Source organism: Hemicordylus capensis, chromosome 4, assembly GCF_027244095.1.
Source record: "Hemicordylus capensis ecotype Gifberg chromosome 4, rHemCap1.1.pri, whole genome shotgun sequence".
Classification (NCBI taxonomy): Eukaryota; Metazoa; Chordata; class Lepidosauria; order Squamata; family Cordylidae; genus Hemicordylus; species Hemicordylus capensis.
In genome coordinates, this window is record NC_069660.1 from 315,695,320 (window position 1) to 315,715,789 (window position 20,470).

General features: G+C 45.4%; 1 protein-coding gene across 6 annotated transcripts in view; it reads right to left on the minus strand.

Moving 5' to 3' along the window:
• Positions 1-20,470, minus strand: part of TSNARE1 (t-SNARE domain containing 1) — a 610,667-nt gene that overhangs the window by 178,602 nt on the left and 411,595 nt on the right. For all 6 annotated transcript variants that reach the window (XM_053249800.1, XM_053249796.1, XM_053249799.1 and 3 more), the window contains exon 10: positions 16,207-16,289. In XM_053249800.1, coding sequence (XP_053105775.1) covers positions 16,207-16,289 — 83 coding nt within the window. The remainder of the gene's footprint in view (positions 1-16,206; positions 16,290-20,470) is intronic.

Here is a 20,470-nt window from a genome sequence, read left to right on the forward strand (position 1 = left end):
CATTCCTCAGCATCTGCAGTTCTAGGACCTCAGACAGAAAGACTTCGGAAAGACCTCTGTCTGAGATCTTGGTTGGTTGCTGCCAATCAGGGCAGACAGTAAGGCTGTTCCCATTATTATTGTTATGGTGGTGGTGGCGGGTCTCACCTACTCTAGTTTAGAAGCTGCCTGTGCTCCCAATATTTGATTGTGTGTTATATAAAAATAAGGTCAGAGATGGGGAGTTTGCTTTAGGCCCGTGTACTGTGCAACGGATCAGATCGGATCGGATCAGATCAGAGGAAAAATGAAAATTGTTAGGAGAGCCGACCCGGGCCTCTTCCAAGGATTGGGGTCGGGGATCAGAAGAGAAGGGAAATTTTACCAACAATATATTGGCATCGCTTCCTCCCCTGCCCTTTCCCCTGCTTTACCCCATCCTTCCCCCATTCCTTCTCCTCTGCTTACTGGGGCTCTCTAGGGGCTGGGGGGCACCATGCATGATGCCCTGTGAAGTGATGGATGAAAACAGGGACAGCAACCACGTCTCCCTCTTGCAACTTGTCTTTTTAGAATACTCTTCCCCCACTTCTAACCAGAAAGCTTTAAGACACAGTACAATGCATTGTGGGACATTGTGTAGTTCTTTTAATGTAGGCCTGCTCAACTTAGGCCCCCCCCCAGCTGTTTTTGGACTTCAATTCCCATAATCCCCAGCCACAGTGGCCAATAGTCAGGGATTATGGGAAATGTAGGCCAACATCTGCAGGAGGGTCAAAGTTGTGCAGGCCTGTTTTAATGCATTCAGGCTTGCAATCAGGATCCATTGCATGGGCTTCATAGGTGGGCCTGGACTTCAGGGTATGGCAGAGTGGATACTGTGTTGCTTCCAGAGTGTGGGTTTTGTGGGAGTCCTCAAAGCTCTTCTGTGACTGGAACCCCAGATTTTGTTGTTCCAGTAGGAAGGGTCTTCTTCTGGCCAGAGCCTTCTGCAGTACCAGTTCAGGACCACTCCCACCTGTGACTTTTCTGTGTCATACTTTCCAGGTTGCATTGTGAACAAGAGTTTGACCTGGACTTCAGCATATGTCCAAATTTGGATGTGAACCTTCACCTCTGATTTCTGTAGCCGTACGTCTGGATGTGGGCAACTAGATATAAGCTGGAAAATGAACTCATGTTTTCCCTGAGCAAACTGCAATATGAACTTTCGATTCAGAGTGGAGTTTTGATGCCTCCAACTGTGGTTATGTGGTGCCAGCATTACATCCGAACGTGGGCACCACAGTTGCACCTCTCTGAAACCAGAGTTCAGGGAGGAAGCTCCTCCCTCGCTCTGCTCCTATTGGCTGTGTGTGCTGTCCTTCATGAAAGAAGGAAGCCCACACAGCCAGTTCTCCCTCTTCTCTGCAATCAGTGAGATGGCAGAGGGGTAGCTCTCCATTTCATCCTAATGCAGATGAGAGAGTGGGGGAAAGGGGCACGGAACTGAGGGTCCATTGGATCCATGGTTCTGTGTTATGTCTGAAGGCAGCCACTGTGTTGCTTCAGCAGTGTGGGTCTTCCCAGTGTGGGGAAGACATTCAAACAAGGATTGTGACTGGAGCAAGAGGCTCTGTTGTTCCAGTATGGAGGAGACTCTGGCCAGAGCTTCCCATTGAGGAGACACAGGACCACTCCCACCTCTGTCTTGTCTGTGTCATAGTCCCCAGGTCTCAATGTGAACAAGAGTTTGCCTGGCTGGAGGAGGCTGGAGAAACCCCGTGATAGAGTCTGAGCAAATGACCAAGGGCTTGGTTTGGCTCCAAGGCATGCTGCTGGGAGGGTCTGCATCAAAAGGGCCAGAGGTAGCAGATGTGGTCAAGACAGGCTGGGATTGAGTGCCAGATCAGATTGATGAAGGGCAGAATGACTAGAGGCAGCAGATGGGGTCATGAACAGGTAGTTGGGTTGGGTCACATGGAATAACAGGTATACAGGACCCGCTTGGCTCTTACGGGTTCTTCAGGCCACCAGGCTTAAAGAGCTGCAGTACCAGTTCTGGCCACTATGTGGGTAGCTTTGCACTGCAGGAGATTCCCTGCATTTGGGGGCTGCTGTGATGGTGTTGGAATAAGCAACCTGAGTCTTACTCTTACTGACACTCTTACTGCCAGAGTGCCCGGATTCTGACCTCTAGTGCCTTACACAAATTGGAATACTGTATTTTATAATTCCACAAATGCATACTTCTGTAATTTGAGTATGGTAAATGGGCAGGCATTCAAAGAGTTGTAGTGTTGTGTTATGCTTTGAAATGTGCTAAGTTTTATTTTTATGTTTAAACAACCAGTCAAGAACATGGGAGAGACATGAATGTCAACAAATCTGGTCTTATTCTGGAATGTGGTCAAGTATATTTGCTTCATACCTCTGTTCCATGAATTATAATCTCTCTCCTAGTGGCCAAATTGGTATATTTAAGAATTATAAAAGTGTGGTAATTGGTCAGACATACAAGGGAGCTGTAGCATCCTATTTTGTTTTTGTATGTGTTGATTGTTTCATCCATAAGGGAAACTGCAATTTATTTTGTAAGTTGTGTCTATTCTTGTGTATAGATGGAAATTTAATAAAAATAAGTATCAGGAAAAGCAGCCTTAAGCCCTCCTCAGAAACTAAGAATAGGTGGAATATACAGATTTCTCTTGTTATCCTAGACAGAAGGGGAGGGAGTCATGCTGGGGGATCCTTTATTATCCAATTTCCTGCAAATACACTAGAGATGTTCAAATCAATTTGGGTACAAAAGCCCCTGGTGGCGCAGTGGTAAAACTGCCGCCCTGTAACCAGAAGGTTACAAGTTCGATCCTGACCAGGGGCTCAAGGTTGATTCAGCCTTCCATCCTTCCGAGGTCGGTAAAATGAGTACCCAGAATGTTGGGGGGCAATATGCTAAATGATTGTAAACCGCTTAGAGAGCTTCCAGCTATAGAGCGGTATATAAATGTAAGTGCTATTGCTATTGCTACAAATCAGTTTGTACCTGAATCTAGCCGATTCAGGTGATTTGGGGACAGAACAAATCACCCCTGTGGTCCATTGGCTAGATTCGGGTCCAAATCGAATCACACCTGATTAGATTTGAATAGATTTGAGATTTGGATTCCTTCTATTAATTCACCCTGATTCCCAGCTTTCATTTAAAAAGAAAAGAAAAGAAAAAGCTAAGCTCTAGCCCTTGTAGAAGTGAAGTTATGGAGCAAAATGTGTGGTCACTATTTTTCAAGTGCTTGTATTCTTTGGTGTATAGTACCTTTTCCTCAGTGAATCCCTATAAGGATTCATTGCACACCTTCATTTCTTCTATTCATTTTGACTGTCCTTACAACAATGCTAACTGTCAACTGCCATGTGCCAGCTACATCCCCCTCCCACCCACAAGGCAGTGGGGTACTACTCAGTTTATTTTCTAGGAATTTTTTCAAGTGTTTAGACTTTGGGGTGTCTAATAATATTTTCTCATAATGAATCCCTATGAGGATTCATTACACACCAAAGAGTCTAATCAGCTAAAAAAATCCTAAAATAGTTTATATGTGCCCAGTGGCTTGAGGGTTGGGCGGTAGCTGGCACATGGGATGCCACTATTTCCCTACCCCCACCCACAAAGCAGTGGAGTCAAAATGAACAGAAGAAATGAATGTGTGGAATTAAGACACCAAAGAAACTAAACACTTCAAAAATTCATAAAAAATAAACTGAGTACCCCAGTGTGTGGGGGAGTGGGTGTGTGTGTGTGTAGTTGACATATGGCAATTGACGGCACTGTCCAATGACAGTTAAAATGAACAGAAGGTGTATAATGAATCCTCAAAAGGATTCATTATGAGGAAACATTATTAGATGCCAAAGAATCTAAACACTTAAATATTCCTAAAAAATAAACTGAGTACCCCACTGCCTTGGAGGTGTGTATGTGTGTGTGGGTGTAGTTCGCACATGGCAGTTGACAATTGGCACTGTCCAATGACAGAAAAATGAACAGAAGAAATGAAGTTGTGCAATGAATCTTCATAGGGATTCATTATAAGGAGAAGTTATTATACACCAAAGAATCCAAACACTTGAAAAATAGTGACTACATGTTTTGCTCCATAACTCCACCTCTACAGGGTCTAGAGTTTAGCTTTAAAAAAAAGAAGCTGGGGATCTATGTGAGGGTTAGGATAGCATGACTTAGAATCCCCATTATTTCCTTTGGCAGAAATATACAAAATCAGTAATAACTTTTTAAAAAATCATTCAAAATCAACCAAGTGCCCCACAGCCTGAAATTTGGATGGTAGGTGGCACCAATGGGGACCTACCCACCACCCAGATTTGGTGCCCCTAGGACTTTTATAAGTGGTCCAAATCAATCCAAATCTGAATCAAATCAAATCCAAATTGAATCTGGGGTGATTCAGGGGGACAGATGTGGACACAAAACAAATCAAGGGTGATTCGATTTGGGCACAAATTGAATCAAAAAACTGATTCATGCACATCCCTAAAAGACACCCAGAGGTGCACCTAGGTGATTTTGGAGCCTGGGCCTAAAGGCCTTGGAGCCCCCAACTCCCCTGACTATTACGCATCATCATGCTCGGCCAGGCAACCACCCCACTTGGGACAGACTAAAGAGGATGGGGGGGGGGTCAGGGGCTGTAGAGGCCCTGGACTTTGCCCCAGAGGTCCAGGAGTATGAGCACCTCTAAAGACACCAGAATAGAAACAAATATCCTGACATCCTTCATGAACTTATTGAGTTCTGCCCTGAATCCAATGAAGTTCATTATCCCCAGCAATCAAGAACCTTGAATGTTCCAGTCAAAGAATTGGTTTTCCTAGATATTTAACAGGCCTAAATTTCACATGCAGCAGAAATAACAGACTTTTCTAGAAGAATTCCAAGCTTGTAGTTACTTTGCTTTGCTGTAACCAAAGAACAAAGAATGTTGTGTCACCTTAAAGGCATAAACTGTCATGAGATAGAACTCAGTTTGTCAAATGCATGGAGCAGACAGTGTAGATTGACGGAGTAAGGGTGGGTACTATTTTGAAAGGTGTGATTAAAAATGAATGAACATATACTGGTCTCAGTTCAGCCAAGCCTAATTGCATTGATTTTAGTGGGAGAAGTTTAAGTATTTGCCTACTTTTCCTGTTGAAATCACTAGATTCAAAAAAAGGTGATCCAAAATGGCCGACACCCTTCAATATGACATTTCTGGAAGGCAAAAGGTGGAAGGGGAAAAACATGTTGCAGTCATCATGTAGTGTTGTTCCAAGCAGCATTACGGGGACAAAATTGTGGTCCTCAACATTGGGAGATGCTGAAAAAAGCATCGTTGTTGCTGCCACCATGAAGCACAGATAGCAGAGGCAAAGTCAAATGAGAGGGAGTAGGTTTTATTATAGGCTATGCTATCTATCTACATTTTCTCATGATCTTATTAGGAGAAGGGGGGAAATCCTACCGGGTGCTTCAGTGTTCAATTATATAGCATTATAGCAAACATCATAATTTGTGAGCTAGGCAGGTTTATGTTTCAAATGACATAATTTTGAACTTTGTCAATGACATGAGAATAAATCAACTGGAATGAATAAAATTCAATTACTATAGGGTCAAGAAGCCTATAAATATATGTAGTCCAAGTAAGCCCAAATGCTCAGTTTTGAGGACACCAGACTGGTGTTAGTAATAACTTAATCACTTTTGGTCTGGATTAAAGCTGAAAGACACTGGATCAAACTGTCAATTAACCTACTAAAATGCATCATTCTGAACATCCAGCCTGTATCTTTCATACAGTCCTTACATGGGAGGGAAGCCTATATGCCCTCTGAATACAGACAAGAAAAACCCATACAAAGCATGTGGTCTCAGAGCACCCTTGGATTTCCCCAGCAGAGGCTGCCAAGCTGGAGGTCAACTGTGCCCAATGGATTTTTAGCTGATCAAATCTGACAAGCTCACAGTCTGAAGTGGTACTGCTCTGGGCTCTACAGCTGTGACTGGCATTCAGTATTTGGGGGCACATCTCACTTCCAGATTCCAGATAGGCAGGTTACTAAGTTAGTTTTACTTTGTATGATTTCACTGTCATTTTTGTTTTAAGTGAACAGTTTAGGGGGGGCTGATAGATATAGCCACCACATGGCGTCCATTTGAAACAAGAGTCTTCTTGGTGACTGCAGCCTTATAACATAGAACCATGTCATGTCACCACACTGCATTGTTCCACAGCACCATTGGAATCCCTGTCCAAGGTGGGTAAGTGGCCACAGTAAGCCACTGTACCTCTGAAAGCTGCACTGTGGTGGAACCACCATGGAGAGCCTGTTTGTTGTGGTCACAATGGGTAGGTTGATCCTTCGATCCTGAGTCATCAAAAAGTCAGTAGGTCAATGCATGGAGGATGTAACAAAGAAAGCCTTTTGAGGGGCTCCCTGGAGCAACCCTCTACTTAGTTTCAGAGCACTACAGGAATGTAGTGCCCAACAGTGTAGCTCAAGACTGCATGGGACCATAAGATCTCCATTGTTAATTTGCTTCAAGCAAACAGACAGGGCATATGGCTTGGCATGCTGCCTAGGATAATTGCTCTGGGGTCAAGATTCTTCTTCAGGCTGCCAAGAGAGTATCTTAGTGCACGTCTCCCTGGCTGCCTTCAGGTGAGAAATGCCAAGGCAGATATGACTGAATCAAGCACTTTTCTTTCAAGGAGACCCAAGGATTCCCCCTATGTTGGCTGAACAAATTAAGCCATGCTATCATGTACTCAGGAAGAGCTGATAAAGCGGGTAGAAGGCATCTTCTTTGCTAACGAGTATGTTGATGACCCATTCCAAGTGCAGGAAGTTAGCTTGTTTGCAAACATTAGTCACCTCTACAGAGTCTAAAGGACGTGAGATATCCCCTGATGTGTCTACTGTATTCTGCCCAACACAGGTTTTTTAGACCTCCCGCTGCTTTTGTCCATGGAAAAACCTCACTTTCCCCAAGCTTTTGTCCACCTTTGCAAGGTGTGTTTAGTATAATGTCCTCAGGTAAGCATGTTCCTAAAACTAGTGTGTCTTCTGGGTCACCAGTGCCTTCTGTGTACCGTGGAAGCACCATTCTTTCCCCCATGTCTTGGCATCTTACCCTGCTTTGACCTACGCCTCCATACTGGCTTTTCTTAAAGTCTGCTCAGCACTCATGGCTGTGAGATCCCATTCATTTTTGGATTTACTTTTGGCTCCTGGATCCATGCCTGGTCTCTGGATCCCTGCCCCTGCCTTCTTGAGCTGCAAGGTTTTGATATATTTCTTGGTATATATAACCCCAATGATAACCCCAGTCCTTGAAACTCGACTCACCTTTATCCTCATTTCTCCTAAAATAAAAATCTGTTCATTTCTCTCTAGCCAGCCTTGAGTGAACCTAATTTGAAAACTCAAGCCAAATTAACTCCTTGTGAACTGTAACCTTGTGTTTGTAACATTGGTTTATTGCTAGTTCTGTATTGTTGCCCTTAACCATTATTTTTCTCTAAACCCTCTAAACCCTCAAATAAAATCTTACTGCCATCCTTCAATTTATGTGTACAAGAGGAGGCCACTACTTTCCTGCAGCTCTCAAACTATTTCAAGCCAAGTCATTAGTTCAACTACTCTATGGTGCTCAACTGGGTCCTTTCCCCAATATTGTGACCCTGGAACATGTACCATCCAAGTTCTTAAGGGCAGAGTTCCGTGTACCAAGATGTGTCTCCAGTGCCACCCTACGCCTGGAGACAGGCCAGATCAAGATTGAGGCTAGGGTGTGGATAGCCACTCTCTCCTATTGGCTTAGACTATCCCTTTGCCCAATTGGTCTTGCTCCTTTAACCCTGCATGGTGATTATCAGTGTAGTTGGGCTCTGGCAATTGAGGCGAAATTAGCTTCCCTGGGCCTCTCCCCTCCATCCGTGCTCAGCATGGGCTACGATCAGGCAAAAACAACTATTAAGCAGTGCGTTACAGACACTAAGCACCAAACGGACCTCAGTAGTGACTCAAAATTTTACATTAGTGAGGAGCTTAGATATACTGCCTCTCCTGCAGCATATCTCACTCATTTGGAGGTCCCAAACCACAGAAGGGCATTCACTTTGGCTTGCTGCCATGGTCTCCCCTCAGCAGTGCTAGAGGGTCGTTACAGAAAGATCCCACTTGCAGAGTGATTATGTCCCTGTGGTTCAGTACAGATCAAAACTATTGAACATATCCTTCTATACTGCCTGTTTTATAGAGACATTCATGTTGCCCTTATTCTCCCATTGCTAAGTAAGTTCCCGGGACGTTTGAGACGATTCTACAGTTTTCTGTTGCTTTCTGACTCTAACCCTGCCATTACACAGCGTTGCCAAGTTCTGTGTGGCTGTGATTATTATTGTTATTGTTATTGTTATTAATTATTAATACCGCCCTTCCAAAAATGGCTCAGGGCGGTTTACAAAGAGTGATTGGCATCCGTTGAAGGATGATAGGCTCTGAGCCCCCTTAATCCGATTCTTGATGACTCTGAATTGACCTTGCACTTGCCCACGCCTCCATACCCATTGTTTTATTGCATTGCACTGCATTTTATTGCATTTTACTGCATTTCATTGTTTTCCTCGCCCCGCCCCTTTTATTGCTTTATATAATTTTAAATCTGGACTTTTACAATTTTATGCTCCCCTTTTTATTTTTTCTGGGCATTTCTATAATAGAAACTGTATCATTATATTCATCTCTTTTAGCTTTAGTAATTTTAGGGTTTAAGCTTATTTAGTTTTAATGAGTATATTCTATCTATTTTACTTCTTAATCTGCAATCTTTCTTAGTTTTAGCCTTTTGATGTTATGTACTAATATGTATTTTAACTTGCCTTTTAAATTGCAGTCATCCTTAATTTTAGATGTGTCAAGTTATGTACCATCATATCCTCATAACAACTTCACATAACATGTAATTTTTAACCTGTATCAATTTTATGCTGGTCTCTGACAGTAATAAAGGATTGAATGATTGATTGAAATAGAATCTTACTTTATTCTTGAACTTTGACCTCTCCAGTTCTTTCCGCGACTGATAAGAGATTTGAAGGTGAGAACCAGCACTTTGAATTGGACCTGGAAGCAATGATGGAGCTCCTCACGGATTTTGAGGAGCTCCAAAAGGATCTCTCCAAACTGGGGGAGTGGGTGACAAAGTGGCAAATGCAGTTCAGTGTTGGCAAGTGCAAAGTGATGCACATTGGATCGAAAAACCCCAACTTCAAGTATAAGCTGATGGGATCTGAGCTGTTGGTGACTGACAAGGAGAGGGATCTTGGGGTCGTGGTGGACAGCTCGTTGAAAGTGTCGACTCAATGTGGGGCAGCTGTGAAAAAGGCCAATTCCATGCTAGGGATCATTAGGAAGGGGATTGAAAATAAAACGGCTAATATTATAATGCCCTTATACAAAACTATGGTGCGACCACACTTGGAGTACTGCGTACAATTCTGGTCACCACATCTAAAAAAGGATATTGTTGAAATGGAAAGGTGCAGAAGATGGCAACCAAGATGATCAGGGGCCTAGAGCACCTTTCTTATGAGGCAAGACTACAACACCTGTGGCTTTTTAGTTTAGAAAAAAGATGACTGTGGGGAGACATGATAGAGGTCTATAAAATCATGCACGGTGTGGAGAAAGTGGAGAGAGAGAAATTCTTCTCCCTCTCACATCACACTAGAACCAGGGGTCATCCCATGAAATTGATTGCCGGGAAATCTAGGACCAACAAACGGAAGTACTTTTTCACACAATGCATAATCAACGTGTGGAATTCTCTGCCACGAGATGTCGTGACAGCCAACAACCTGGATGGCTTTAAGAAAAGTTTGGATAACTTCATGGAAGAGAGGTCTATCAACAGCTACTAGTCAGAGGGCTGTGGGCCACCTCCAGCCTCAAAGGCAGGATGCCTGAGTACCAGTTGCTGGGGAGTAACAGCAGGAGAGAGGGCATGTCCTCAACTCCTGCCTGTGGCTTCCAGCAGCATCTGGTGGGTTACTGTGTGAAACAGAATGCTGGACTAGATGGGCCTTGGGCATGATCCAGCAGGGCTGTTCTTATGTCCTTATGTTCAAACAGGCAACCAGTGTGGTGTTGGAAGTGGTCATTTCTATAGGGGTATAATCCTTTATTAACTTCTCTGCTAGCTACATGCTAAAAGTTCAGCCTTGGCTGGACGGATAAGACTGTGCCCGTTGTCTGAAAACAGGGTGTGGTTATCTGTTCTTTGCAAGGAGAGCTGATGCTGATGTGCCGAAACTGCTATCGCAAGAGCAAAGACTAGACCCCCACCCTTGGGGTTGGGGGCAGGTTGCAAACAGATTATAGACATGACCAGCACACTTTGGATGCAGTTGCTAAGGTCTACTATCTTATCTGGGACAACAGCTTGTATGCAGCTTGTAGGGTTGTTTGTTGCTTGGTATTTAAGGGTCGGGCCCTCCCATGTCAGTGTGGCTGCCTCCCAGAGCTTCGTTTGCAAACCTTCTCAATAAAGCTCTTTTTGAAACACTGCTTCTGGTGTCCAGCAAATAACCTCACCGAGAGAACGAACCAGGGAAATTGGTTCCCTTCCATCAGCAGCAAGCATAAAACAGGTGTGACACTATCAAATCTGTGGCCACCCATGGGCCACTGCATTCTGGACTAGCTGAAGCTTCTGAATCATTTTCAAAGGCAACTCTGGGTACAGCACATTACAGCAATCCAAACGAGAGGTAACAAAGGCATGAGTTACTGTTGCCAGGGCCTGCCGGTCGAGAAAAGGCCGTAACTGACAAACCAGCCAAAGCTGGGCCAAGGCACCCCTGGCCACTGCCTCCACCTGCTGTTCAAGCAGGAGCCGTGAGTCCAAAAAGACCCCCAGATCACAAACTGTCTCTCTCACTTACTTATCCTCTATAAGTAGTTGTACAAGAAGCCAACTTTATCTGAGAAACAAGAATTTGGTATTTATTACTAAATACATAGGCTAAGAAAACAACAGATAGACTAACAGTCTCATGCAGAAAGAGGGGGAACCTCTCAGTTTGAATCCAAGACAGCAAGTGAGGAGACAAACACTGTGACCCAACCTGCAAACCAGTACATAGTCATTAAAATAGAGAAGCATGACCCATACAAAGAACTAAGACAATGGGGCTATTCTCACGATTAGCAAAAATCGGGCTAGGAGAGCCTAGCCTGATTCTTGCTAATTGTGAGGCCACCGGGCTTGGCTGCGAGCTAGGTAACCTGCTCAAGAACCCCTGCCCTTAGCCCGGGTTTGTGGAGTGAGTGCTCTGCAAAAGCTCCGCGCCATGGCTACTCATGAGTAGACCCCCGGAGGGGAGGCAAAAGGCCACCTCCCGGCTCCGGGGGTCTCCCCAGTATGCCCTGTGTGCTTGCGCATGGCATACTGGGGCTTCCGGGGGCCGTGCGGCCCCTGAGCTCCCCAGCCCCCGCCATGGATCCGGCAATCGTGTGGGTGGCCGATCTGGCCGCCCAAGGCTCTCTCCCTGCACACCGGAAGAAACTGGGTCTCACTGATTGTGAGACCCAGTCCACAGTCTATGGAAAAATCCCACATACGTAAGCTGGCAATCATTTTCATATGATGGATCCCCCCAACACAAACCAGCTCATAACACTGGCTTGTGCATCAGGCACTCCACGGGACTGGATGAAAAATGACCCTCCCCACTTGAAAAAAAGAGGGAGAATTGTGAGAAGAGGGTCATAATGCGGAATGTTGAACTTATGAGTGATTTTATAGGTGAAGAGGAAAATGGGTGAACTGGGTTTTGGCATCTCTGGTTCCTCTGAGAGGGTCAAGGGAATTTGCCCCAGAAGGTCAGCCTCTTGTGTCATGGGAACATGCCTTGTTTTCTCAAAGCTTGTTACCGCAAACTCATGAATGCAAAGCTCGAAAGTAACACCTGCCCTCTGCAATCAGAAGAGAATGCACAGCTGCCCACATATGGAGGTCTCCTCCAAGACCATACGTTCATGCTCAGAAGCATCCAAGTGTTTGACATCTGAAAGCCCCAAACAACCCAGACCCCATAAATGTTTGATGGCAGTTCCATTATTTAGAGAGGGCGGGAGTGTTTTTTCTCAGTCAGATAAATAAATAAATAAAAAGTGCAGGGGCCTGCTTGAATAAACATGACAGTTCAGGCCTCAAAGAGGTGAAGCTCCCAAGTTGGCTTGGTTCATTTATCAATTGCGGCGGAATTGGCTGCCTCTCTTTCCAGGGGAAGCAGCTGTTCCACAAAAAGCCTGCATTAAGGTGGAAATAAAAACCGCAGGTGCAGAGACGCTGCCTTGCAAAGCGACGGCACTCGGATACCTGTAATCACAGGCAGGCTTTTTGTGCCCAGACGGTGCAGCAGGCCGAAAAATGAAAGTGCAACTTTTATTGAGGCCACCTGCTCATATCCATTTGTAAATGGAAATTAAGACAATACAGTTTAATTGCATCACATGCCACTCGCACAAAGCAACGTCGTGGTTTGCCTTTCTTGTTAACAATGCCGGGAAAGTCCTCAGTGGCTGGACTTCATTAACGTGAATTAGAATGCCCACGTCTTCCAAAATTAGTGTGATCCCTGGTCAGCAAGGCTCCTAGACCGGCAATGCTATCAGTTCATTTATGAATATCATTCAACAATCATAATGACCATTTATTCAGCTCTTTTCAAATGCTCTGTTAGATATGTTTGAATTGTGTTGTGAACCTGCAGATACGTTTCAGTCTACTGGAGTACGCTGAGTCTGCCAAGCTTTCTTTGCTTTGTTAAGAGCACTCTGTCTGCCTGGAGTTCACTACAGCAAACCAACTCCCATTCTTACTTATCTAGCTCTTTCAATGTACATAGGATTACAGAATAATAGAATGTTAGAGTTGGAAGGGGCCTTGGAGGTCTTCTAGTGCAACCCCCTTCTCAGAAGGGGTGTGTACAGAACCACTCTGGGCAGTTTGCTTCGAGTTTGCTTCGGGTTTGAACCGAACCCGAACCGAATCACCTGGGCTGTGAGCTGGTTCACTAGAACCTGATGTGGGGGGCTGCTGGCAGGGCCGAGGAGAGCTGTTGCTGGCCCACCACCACAAAAGAGCTGCAGCACCACTGTGCCCTGTGAGGTAAGCCCCCCCCAGCCCCCACCCACCATTGTCCAACCCTTAGGGTTCCCCCAATGCTTGTAAAGGGGAATCCTTACCGAATTCCCCTTTAAGAGTACTAGAACCATCAAACCAGACTGAACTGGTTTGACTCAAACTCAGACCAGCCCCCCTTTTTGGAGGGCTGGTCCAGTTCAAGCTCGAACCAGTCAAACTGGGCTAGTTAGAATCAAATCCGGTTTGAGCTCGAACCGGTTGGCATACCCCTACTGCTCAGGACAGGCAACTGCTATAGCATTCCTGACAGACGGCTGTCCAACCTGTGTTTGGAAACCTCTAGCAAAAGACAGCCCACCGCTGCACAAGGTAGACTAATGTCAAGCATAAATCTTCTTCCTTGCAATTTCAGTCAATTGGCTCCAGTCCTGCCCTCAGGAGCAACAGATAACCGATCCCCTCCTACGTGGCAGCCCTTCGGATATTTGAGGACAGCTCTCATATCTCGCTTAGGCTTTCTTTTCTCCAAGCTAAACATACCCAGCTCCTTCAACCAATCTTCCAAGGATTTGCTTTGCAGACCTTTGACAATCTTGGTTGCCTGCCCCTGAAACCATTCAAGCTCATCAATGTCCTTCTTAAGTTGGAAGAGGTTAACATATAGCTATACACAGAGGCAGAACAAAAGAGAAAGTCCAACAGTATACAGCTCAGTAGCCAAAGGCAGAGGAGGGAAAGGGAGAGACAAATTCAGTTATATGTAATTAAGATTTATACTTGGGTTTATACTGGCTTCGTTCCAGAGGGAAGAGCTGATCTCGTAGTAGCAACAAGCATGAATGGTCTCCTTTGCTAAGGTCCAGGTTTGCATTTGAATGGGAGAGTATATGTGAACACTCTAAGATTTTCCTCTGAGGACAAGGGGCCACTCTGGGAAGAGCATCTACATGTGTGCATGCAGAAGGTTCCAAGTTCCCTCCCTGGCATCTCCAGATAGGGCTGGGAGAGACTCCTGCCAGTAACCTTAGAAAGGCTGCTGCTTGTCTGTGTAGACAATACTGAGCTAGATGGACCTAAGGTCTGAGTTGGTAGAAGACAGCTTCCTATGTTCCAGAGAGCCTATAATGCAAATGGAAGGGACATCTGCTCATCCAGGATGTATATGTATATGTAACAGTCAATGCCAACTCTGTCCTCGGCTGCAGTCCTGTGCATTGGATTTCATTCTGTTGCAGAGAATCTTCCAACCTTCCAGAGTGTCTTATCAGCAGGCACAAGGGGCTATGATGGGAGGTGGACAAGTAAGCCCCATTGTAGACCAGGTAAACTGGTCTGCTCATGGTTCTTTGGATCTAAGCCTATGAAACTGAATATTTTTTTCAAATTTGTGCCATGTTTGGTATTCAGTGATAGGAACCTTGGTTTCCTATCAAAGCTGGAAGCTTTGCAATCATTCAGTAGCGACCATCACAAAACGCAGATGTTTTTCAAGCTGAGCCAAGGGTGGAGTTCAAATATCACTAGTGCAGTACATACATAAGTCTCTAGGCCCCAGTACTCCCCTGATGACATAATTATGGGGCACTGGGGCCTAGCAGCCTCCAGGAAAGCCCAAAACCTTTCCAATGTTCTCAGCCCCATTTTTCCATATGGGTATCATTCATTCATTCATTTTTGTACTGCCTGATATAGCTAGGTGGTGTACAAAGTTAAAACTTAACAAATGTTTAAAAAAAATATTAAGGTATGTCTTGAGGCTCTTCCTAAAATCAAACAGAGAAGGAGATGATCCTATTTCAGTAGGGAGCATGTTCCAAAGCCCTGGGGCAGCCACAGAGAAAGCCTGGCCCTGAGTTGCTACCAAACGAGCTGGCAGCAACCATAACTGGACCTCTCCAGATGATCTTAACAGGCAACAGGGTTCATGACAAAGAAGGCACTCTCTTAAGTACCCTGGACCCAAGCCATTGAGGGCTTTCTAGGTAATAACCAGCACTTTCTATTTCATTCAGAAACATATCGGCAGCCAGTGCAGTTCGTTTAAAATTGGTGTTATACGGTCCCTTTGGGCAGACCCAGAGACCTATCTGGCTGCCGCATTCTGTACCAATTGTAGTGTCCAGACCATGTACAAAGGCAGCCCCATGTAGAGTGCATTACAGTAGACAAGCCTAGAGCTTACCAGCATATGCACAACTGTTTTAAGATCATTTACCTCCACAAATGGGCATAGCTGATGTATCAGCTGAAGCTGATAAAAGGTGCTTCTGGCCACTACCTCAATCTGAGAAGCCAGAGAGAGTTTGGGACCCAGGAGCACTCCCAAGCCATGTACCTGATCTTTCCGGGGGAATGTAACCTCATCCAGAACAGGCAAATCTAAATCATCTCTTGTGTCCCAACCCCCTGCAGTCAATATCTCCATCTTCTTTGGATTCAATTTCAGTTTACCCAGTATTTCTGAAGCTTGATAGCAACTCTAATAACAGCACTTATTTTGTGTCCGTTATTTTCAGATATGTCTAGTGGCTTGCATGCGCCTGCTTCATTCTTGCTTCAATGCAAAAGGACCCTTGATATATGCTTTAAAAGACCGCTGCTTAAATCCATTTCCTAGAGGTATCACATCTGCTGCCAACATGGTCTTTTCAATCAGTTGCCTAGTTAGGATGTGCCGACAAAAAAGAAAACACAGGAAGAAAGGATGTTCTTTAATGCCATTTTTCAAAGAACAACAGTAGCTAATTGCTTTGTTTTCTAGTGGGAAAAAAGTCTGTTTAATATGCAGATCTCAAAATGATGGCTTTCATGCATGCTGCCAAGGCTCAAGTCATTTAAATCATGCAGAGGGGAAAGAGGTTAAATTCTCCTTTTAGGAACTCTCTTGAAGTCTTTTCCAAATAGCGCAGCAGTATTATTACTGGTAACACATGCCAGACTCCAGTTGTCCAAGTTAGTTTCAATAGCATGATGATTTGAGTGGATCTGTGGGGGATGGATTATTTATTTATTTAAAATAAAGATCCACTTACTTGATGCTGACTGGCCTTCGCCAACTGCTCATTGGCAGATTCAACATTAGATGATGCCGTCTCGATGTTGGCTTCAATGCTATCTGTAAATTGAGAAAATAGAAAGTAATTACAGGATGCAAACAGGATGCAAATAACAAGGCCTGGATGGTTCCATGTAAGACTTCCCTTTTCTTCCTATAATTCTTCCTACGGAAGGTGAAGTTTGTATAAGAGAGAGAGAGAGAGAGAGAGAGAGAGAGAGAGAGAGAGAGAGAGAGAGAATCTTTCATTTCTGAAGAGCAATTCAAGCACATCTTTAGCAACAGATGACAAAACTGCACAACTATGTGAGGGCAGGGTGGTGGGGTGGGGTGGAGATAGAAATCAACAACTCTTACAACTTTTAAAAGGACAGTCAAGACGCATTTGTTCACCCAGGCTTTTAATTAGATACTGTTTTAATTGTGTTTTAATAGTTTTAACATTTTAATTTTAATGAAATGTTTTAATATTTTATTGGCTGTTTTTATTGTTTTGTAACCACCCAGAGAACTTGCATTCCGGGCGGTATAGAAATGTATCAAACAAACAAACAAACAAACAAACAAAATAAACCTGAGCCTGGGATGGTTTGGGGGCCACATCATGCCTGGCATGGTCAATGGAGGCAACAAGGGAACAGATGGGAGTGTGCTAGCTAGCCATGTCCACATAGGGCCGTGCCAAATGTGGGGAGAGTCCCTCTGTGGAAGTGTTCTACCTTGCATGGAGAAAAGTGTGTGACCTGAGTGGGAGTTAAACATAAGGCTGCCCCAGAGATCTGAGACAAATGTGGGCCATTTTGGGGGTGTGGGCATGAGATGGGGGCAAAAGGGAGGCTTTACTGGAAGTAACAGCCCTCCTCCTGGTGGCTAGTGCCTGTCTGCTCTTCCCCTTACAATGCCCTCCAGAAAGACTCAACATCATCATGTCATCATCATCATCATGGAAAGGAGAGCAGGTCTTGTGGTAGCAAGCATGACTTGTCCCCATAGCTAAGCAGGGTCCACCCTGGTTGCATATGAATGGGAGACTTGAAGTGTGAGCACTGTCAGTTATTCCCCTTAGGGGATGAAGCTGCTCTGGGAAGAGCAGAAGGTTCCGAGTTCCCTCCCTGGCTCCTCCAAGATAGGGCTGAGAGAGATTCCTGCCTGCAACCTTGGAGAAGCCGCTGCCAGTCTGTGAAGACAATACTAAGCTAGATAGACCAATAGTCTGACTCGGTATATGGCAGCTTCCTATGTCCCTATGTCACTTCTTCCCAAAAGAAATTGTGCGGTGAAGGGTAGGACTAGCATACCTTCCCATTTCCCCTGGGCATTTCCATGCACAGAGGACTGTCCTTAAGGAAAGACAATGGGCCCATTCACATGTAATGTTCAACACTCGTACAATGAGTGTACAGTGTACACAGGTACAGATCTGTACACAGGAACAGTCATTCCCATGTTATGTTGAATGCAGGTACAGAAGTACACTTCCTATCTGCACCATGTATCTGAAGGGACTGGATCCAGGTTCACTTTTAAAATGAACACAGGTACAGACATTCACACAAAGATGTGTACGAGTATACAGGCATCTGTACACGTGTGCAGCATAATGTCTGAATTGGGCTAATATGTCTGGTATCTGCTTGCCCCCATGTGTGAGCAGAGCTGCCTGGCAGGGCTACTGGTTCCTGGAGACCAGGGCTAGCAGTCGAAGAAAGAAAGCTGGCAGGTAGGGTATCCTAATTTTCAAGTTGGAAATATGGTAGCCCTAGGAAACAGTGGTGGTTAACCCATGAAAGCGTTCTACCACTGATGATTCCACCACCAAGTGAAGTGTGAAAACAAAGACAGTGAGGTCGGGAAGAACTTTTGGCCCCTTAGCCCCCTCCTCCACCCACCCAAAATTTGAGCTGAACGTTCCTCACAGATAACCTTTGGGCAAACTTTAATTAAAAGCCTTTTGAAAGTGTAGCATGCTTTGTGGATGAAATATTGCATATTCCCCCATGTAGTGACCAGCCTCCCCACCCCAACAGAGGAAACAAGAAGAGAACCCCTGTCCTTGACTGACAGGCTGGAGATCCCAGGTCTTGACCAATCCGTCCACCAGGTGTGTGGAACAGGAGAGCTGCTGGGAACAAGAAGCAGAGAGTCTGTGCGGAGAGTGCAGATGGCGAGTGACCAGCATGGAGGTTGCTCCCGCATGTGACTCTGCAGGTCCTTAAAAGCCAGGATTTCAGGAGGCTTAACCTGGCCAGGATTGTTGTGAGTGTCAAGGGGAAGGAAGCCAAGGCTTGGTGGCTTCGGAAACTAGCGTAGAGGAAAGTGTGTTTAGAAAGACTTTGCATTAGAAGTTATATTTCTTTTCTGAGTGCTGTGCATTCCTAAATATCTGTTCTTTGTAACTAATTAAGATTTCAATGTGTGCCACCTACAAAAGATTTGGGTCTTTTGAAAAATTCTTGTAACCGAGCAAAGCAATTTCAAGAGCATCTACACAGCTAAAGCCTCAGACGGACCAGTCTGTAGTAACTGAATAAAAGGGTTTTTCTCTGTTCTTTTCTTTTTACGAGCCTCCCAGACAGTAGCAAGGTCAGACCGGCAGCTCTGCTCACCCCGCCCCCTTTGTCTGAAGTCAGACATGGAGGTTAGCCACACCCCTGTTTCTGACATCAGATGCGGGGGACGTGGTCTGGCTCCTGAACGGGGCCGCACGGCCACATCCGGGAGTTAGATTCAGGCCAGCGCTGCGTTCGCAGCATGGCCAGGATGGCTAGGAGTGGCTCTTCCATGCGGCCCTGTTCAGGAGCTAGATCGAGACCAGTGCTGCGTTTGCAGTGCGGCTAGAAGTGGCTCTCCCTGCCTTTAAGGCAGGGAAGATCCATTCCTGGCCACACTGCGAATGCAGCGATGGCCATTTAACTCCCAAAGGGGGCCACACGGCCCTGCTCTGGAGCTAAACCAGCTCCCCCACTGCATCTGATGTCAGATGTGTGGTGTGTGTTGGGGCCACGAGGCGCGGCCCCTGAGGGGGCGGCAGCCCGCCCCTGCTCCCAGAGTTGGTTATCCTCCCCACAGCAGGAGAAGGGGGGAGGCAGAAGAGAGATACTCTAGTGCAAAGTGTCTCCAAGAAACTCAGCAAGCTATCATTAGCTCTCACCACATGCAGGCATACATATGGGGAAGCAGTTGTTTTTATACTTGCCTGTTAGCAAGGGAAAGCAAAGCGAAACAGGGATTTTCAGTCACTTGAGCCCCGTTAAGGAAAACGTTTTAAAGTGACTTGATGGCAGCAATCTAATCTACCGTAAATACAGAATAGTTTTATGAGGAGCCCACCCAGACAGCTCAGCAGGGATGACTCAGCAATCATTCCCCTCACGTGAGCTGGTCTTGTTCCTTACATGTTCCTTACATTGTTCCTTACATGGTGGCATAGCGGTGGGATAGAACAGATACTAGAGGGCCCCAGAGAACAGTTTTTCCCCCTCTGCCTGTCTTTTACTCTCAGAGAAAGAGAGAGAGAGAGAGAGAGAGAGAGAGAGAGAGAGAGAGAGAGAGAGAGAGAGAGAGAGCACAGAGGGGTTTTTTTTTGGGGGGGGGTGTTAATCCCAAATGGAGGGAGAAAGACCAGAAAGCATAATTTCTTTGGCTGTGAACAGAAGGATTGCAAGAACATACGTTTAGTTTCATTTCTGGTTGCTGGGCTTGATGGATAACTAGGTTAGAATAGGGAGCAGAGAGGGGCCACTGCATGCTTTTGTAGTCTGGCCGGGAAACTCTATGTGCCAGCCCTGAAGAGGAGGACATGGAGGTCAATATGTTCCAAGCAGGAGAGAGGGAAGAAGTTGTGCAGGCAGGCAATGATCCAGGACTTGGATTAGCGCCAGGGGGCAGGTCAGAGGCAACCACCCAGAACCCAGAATTCTGGAAATTCCAACTGGAACTCTGAAAGTTGGAGCTAGAGAAAGAGCTGGAACTCAAAAGATTGGAGGAGAGAGAGAAAAGAGTGAGAATTCCAATGGGAAGAGCAGGAGTTGGTGTGCAGGAGAATGGAGCTCAGCCATGAGGCTAAAATGGCCCGGATTGATAAAGGGCAATCAGACTCCTCTGCTACCTCAGCTCCTCATACAGAAAAATTCCCATTCCCAGTATTCAAGGAAGGTGAGGATCCATTTTATCTCCAACTCTGAAAGGACATGCCAAGGCTATTGGGTTGCACAGGGCTTGTATATGAGATACTTGAGTCC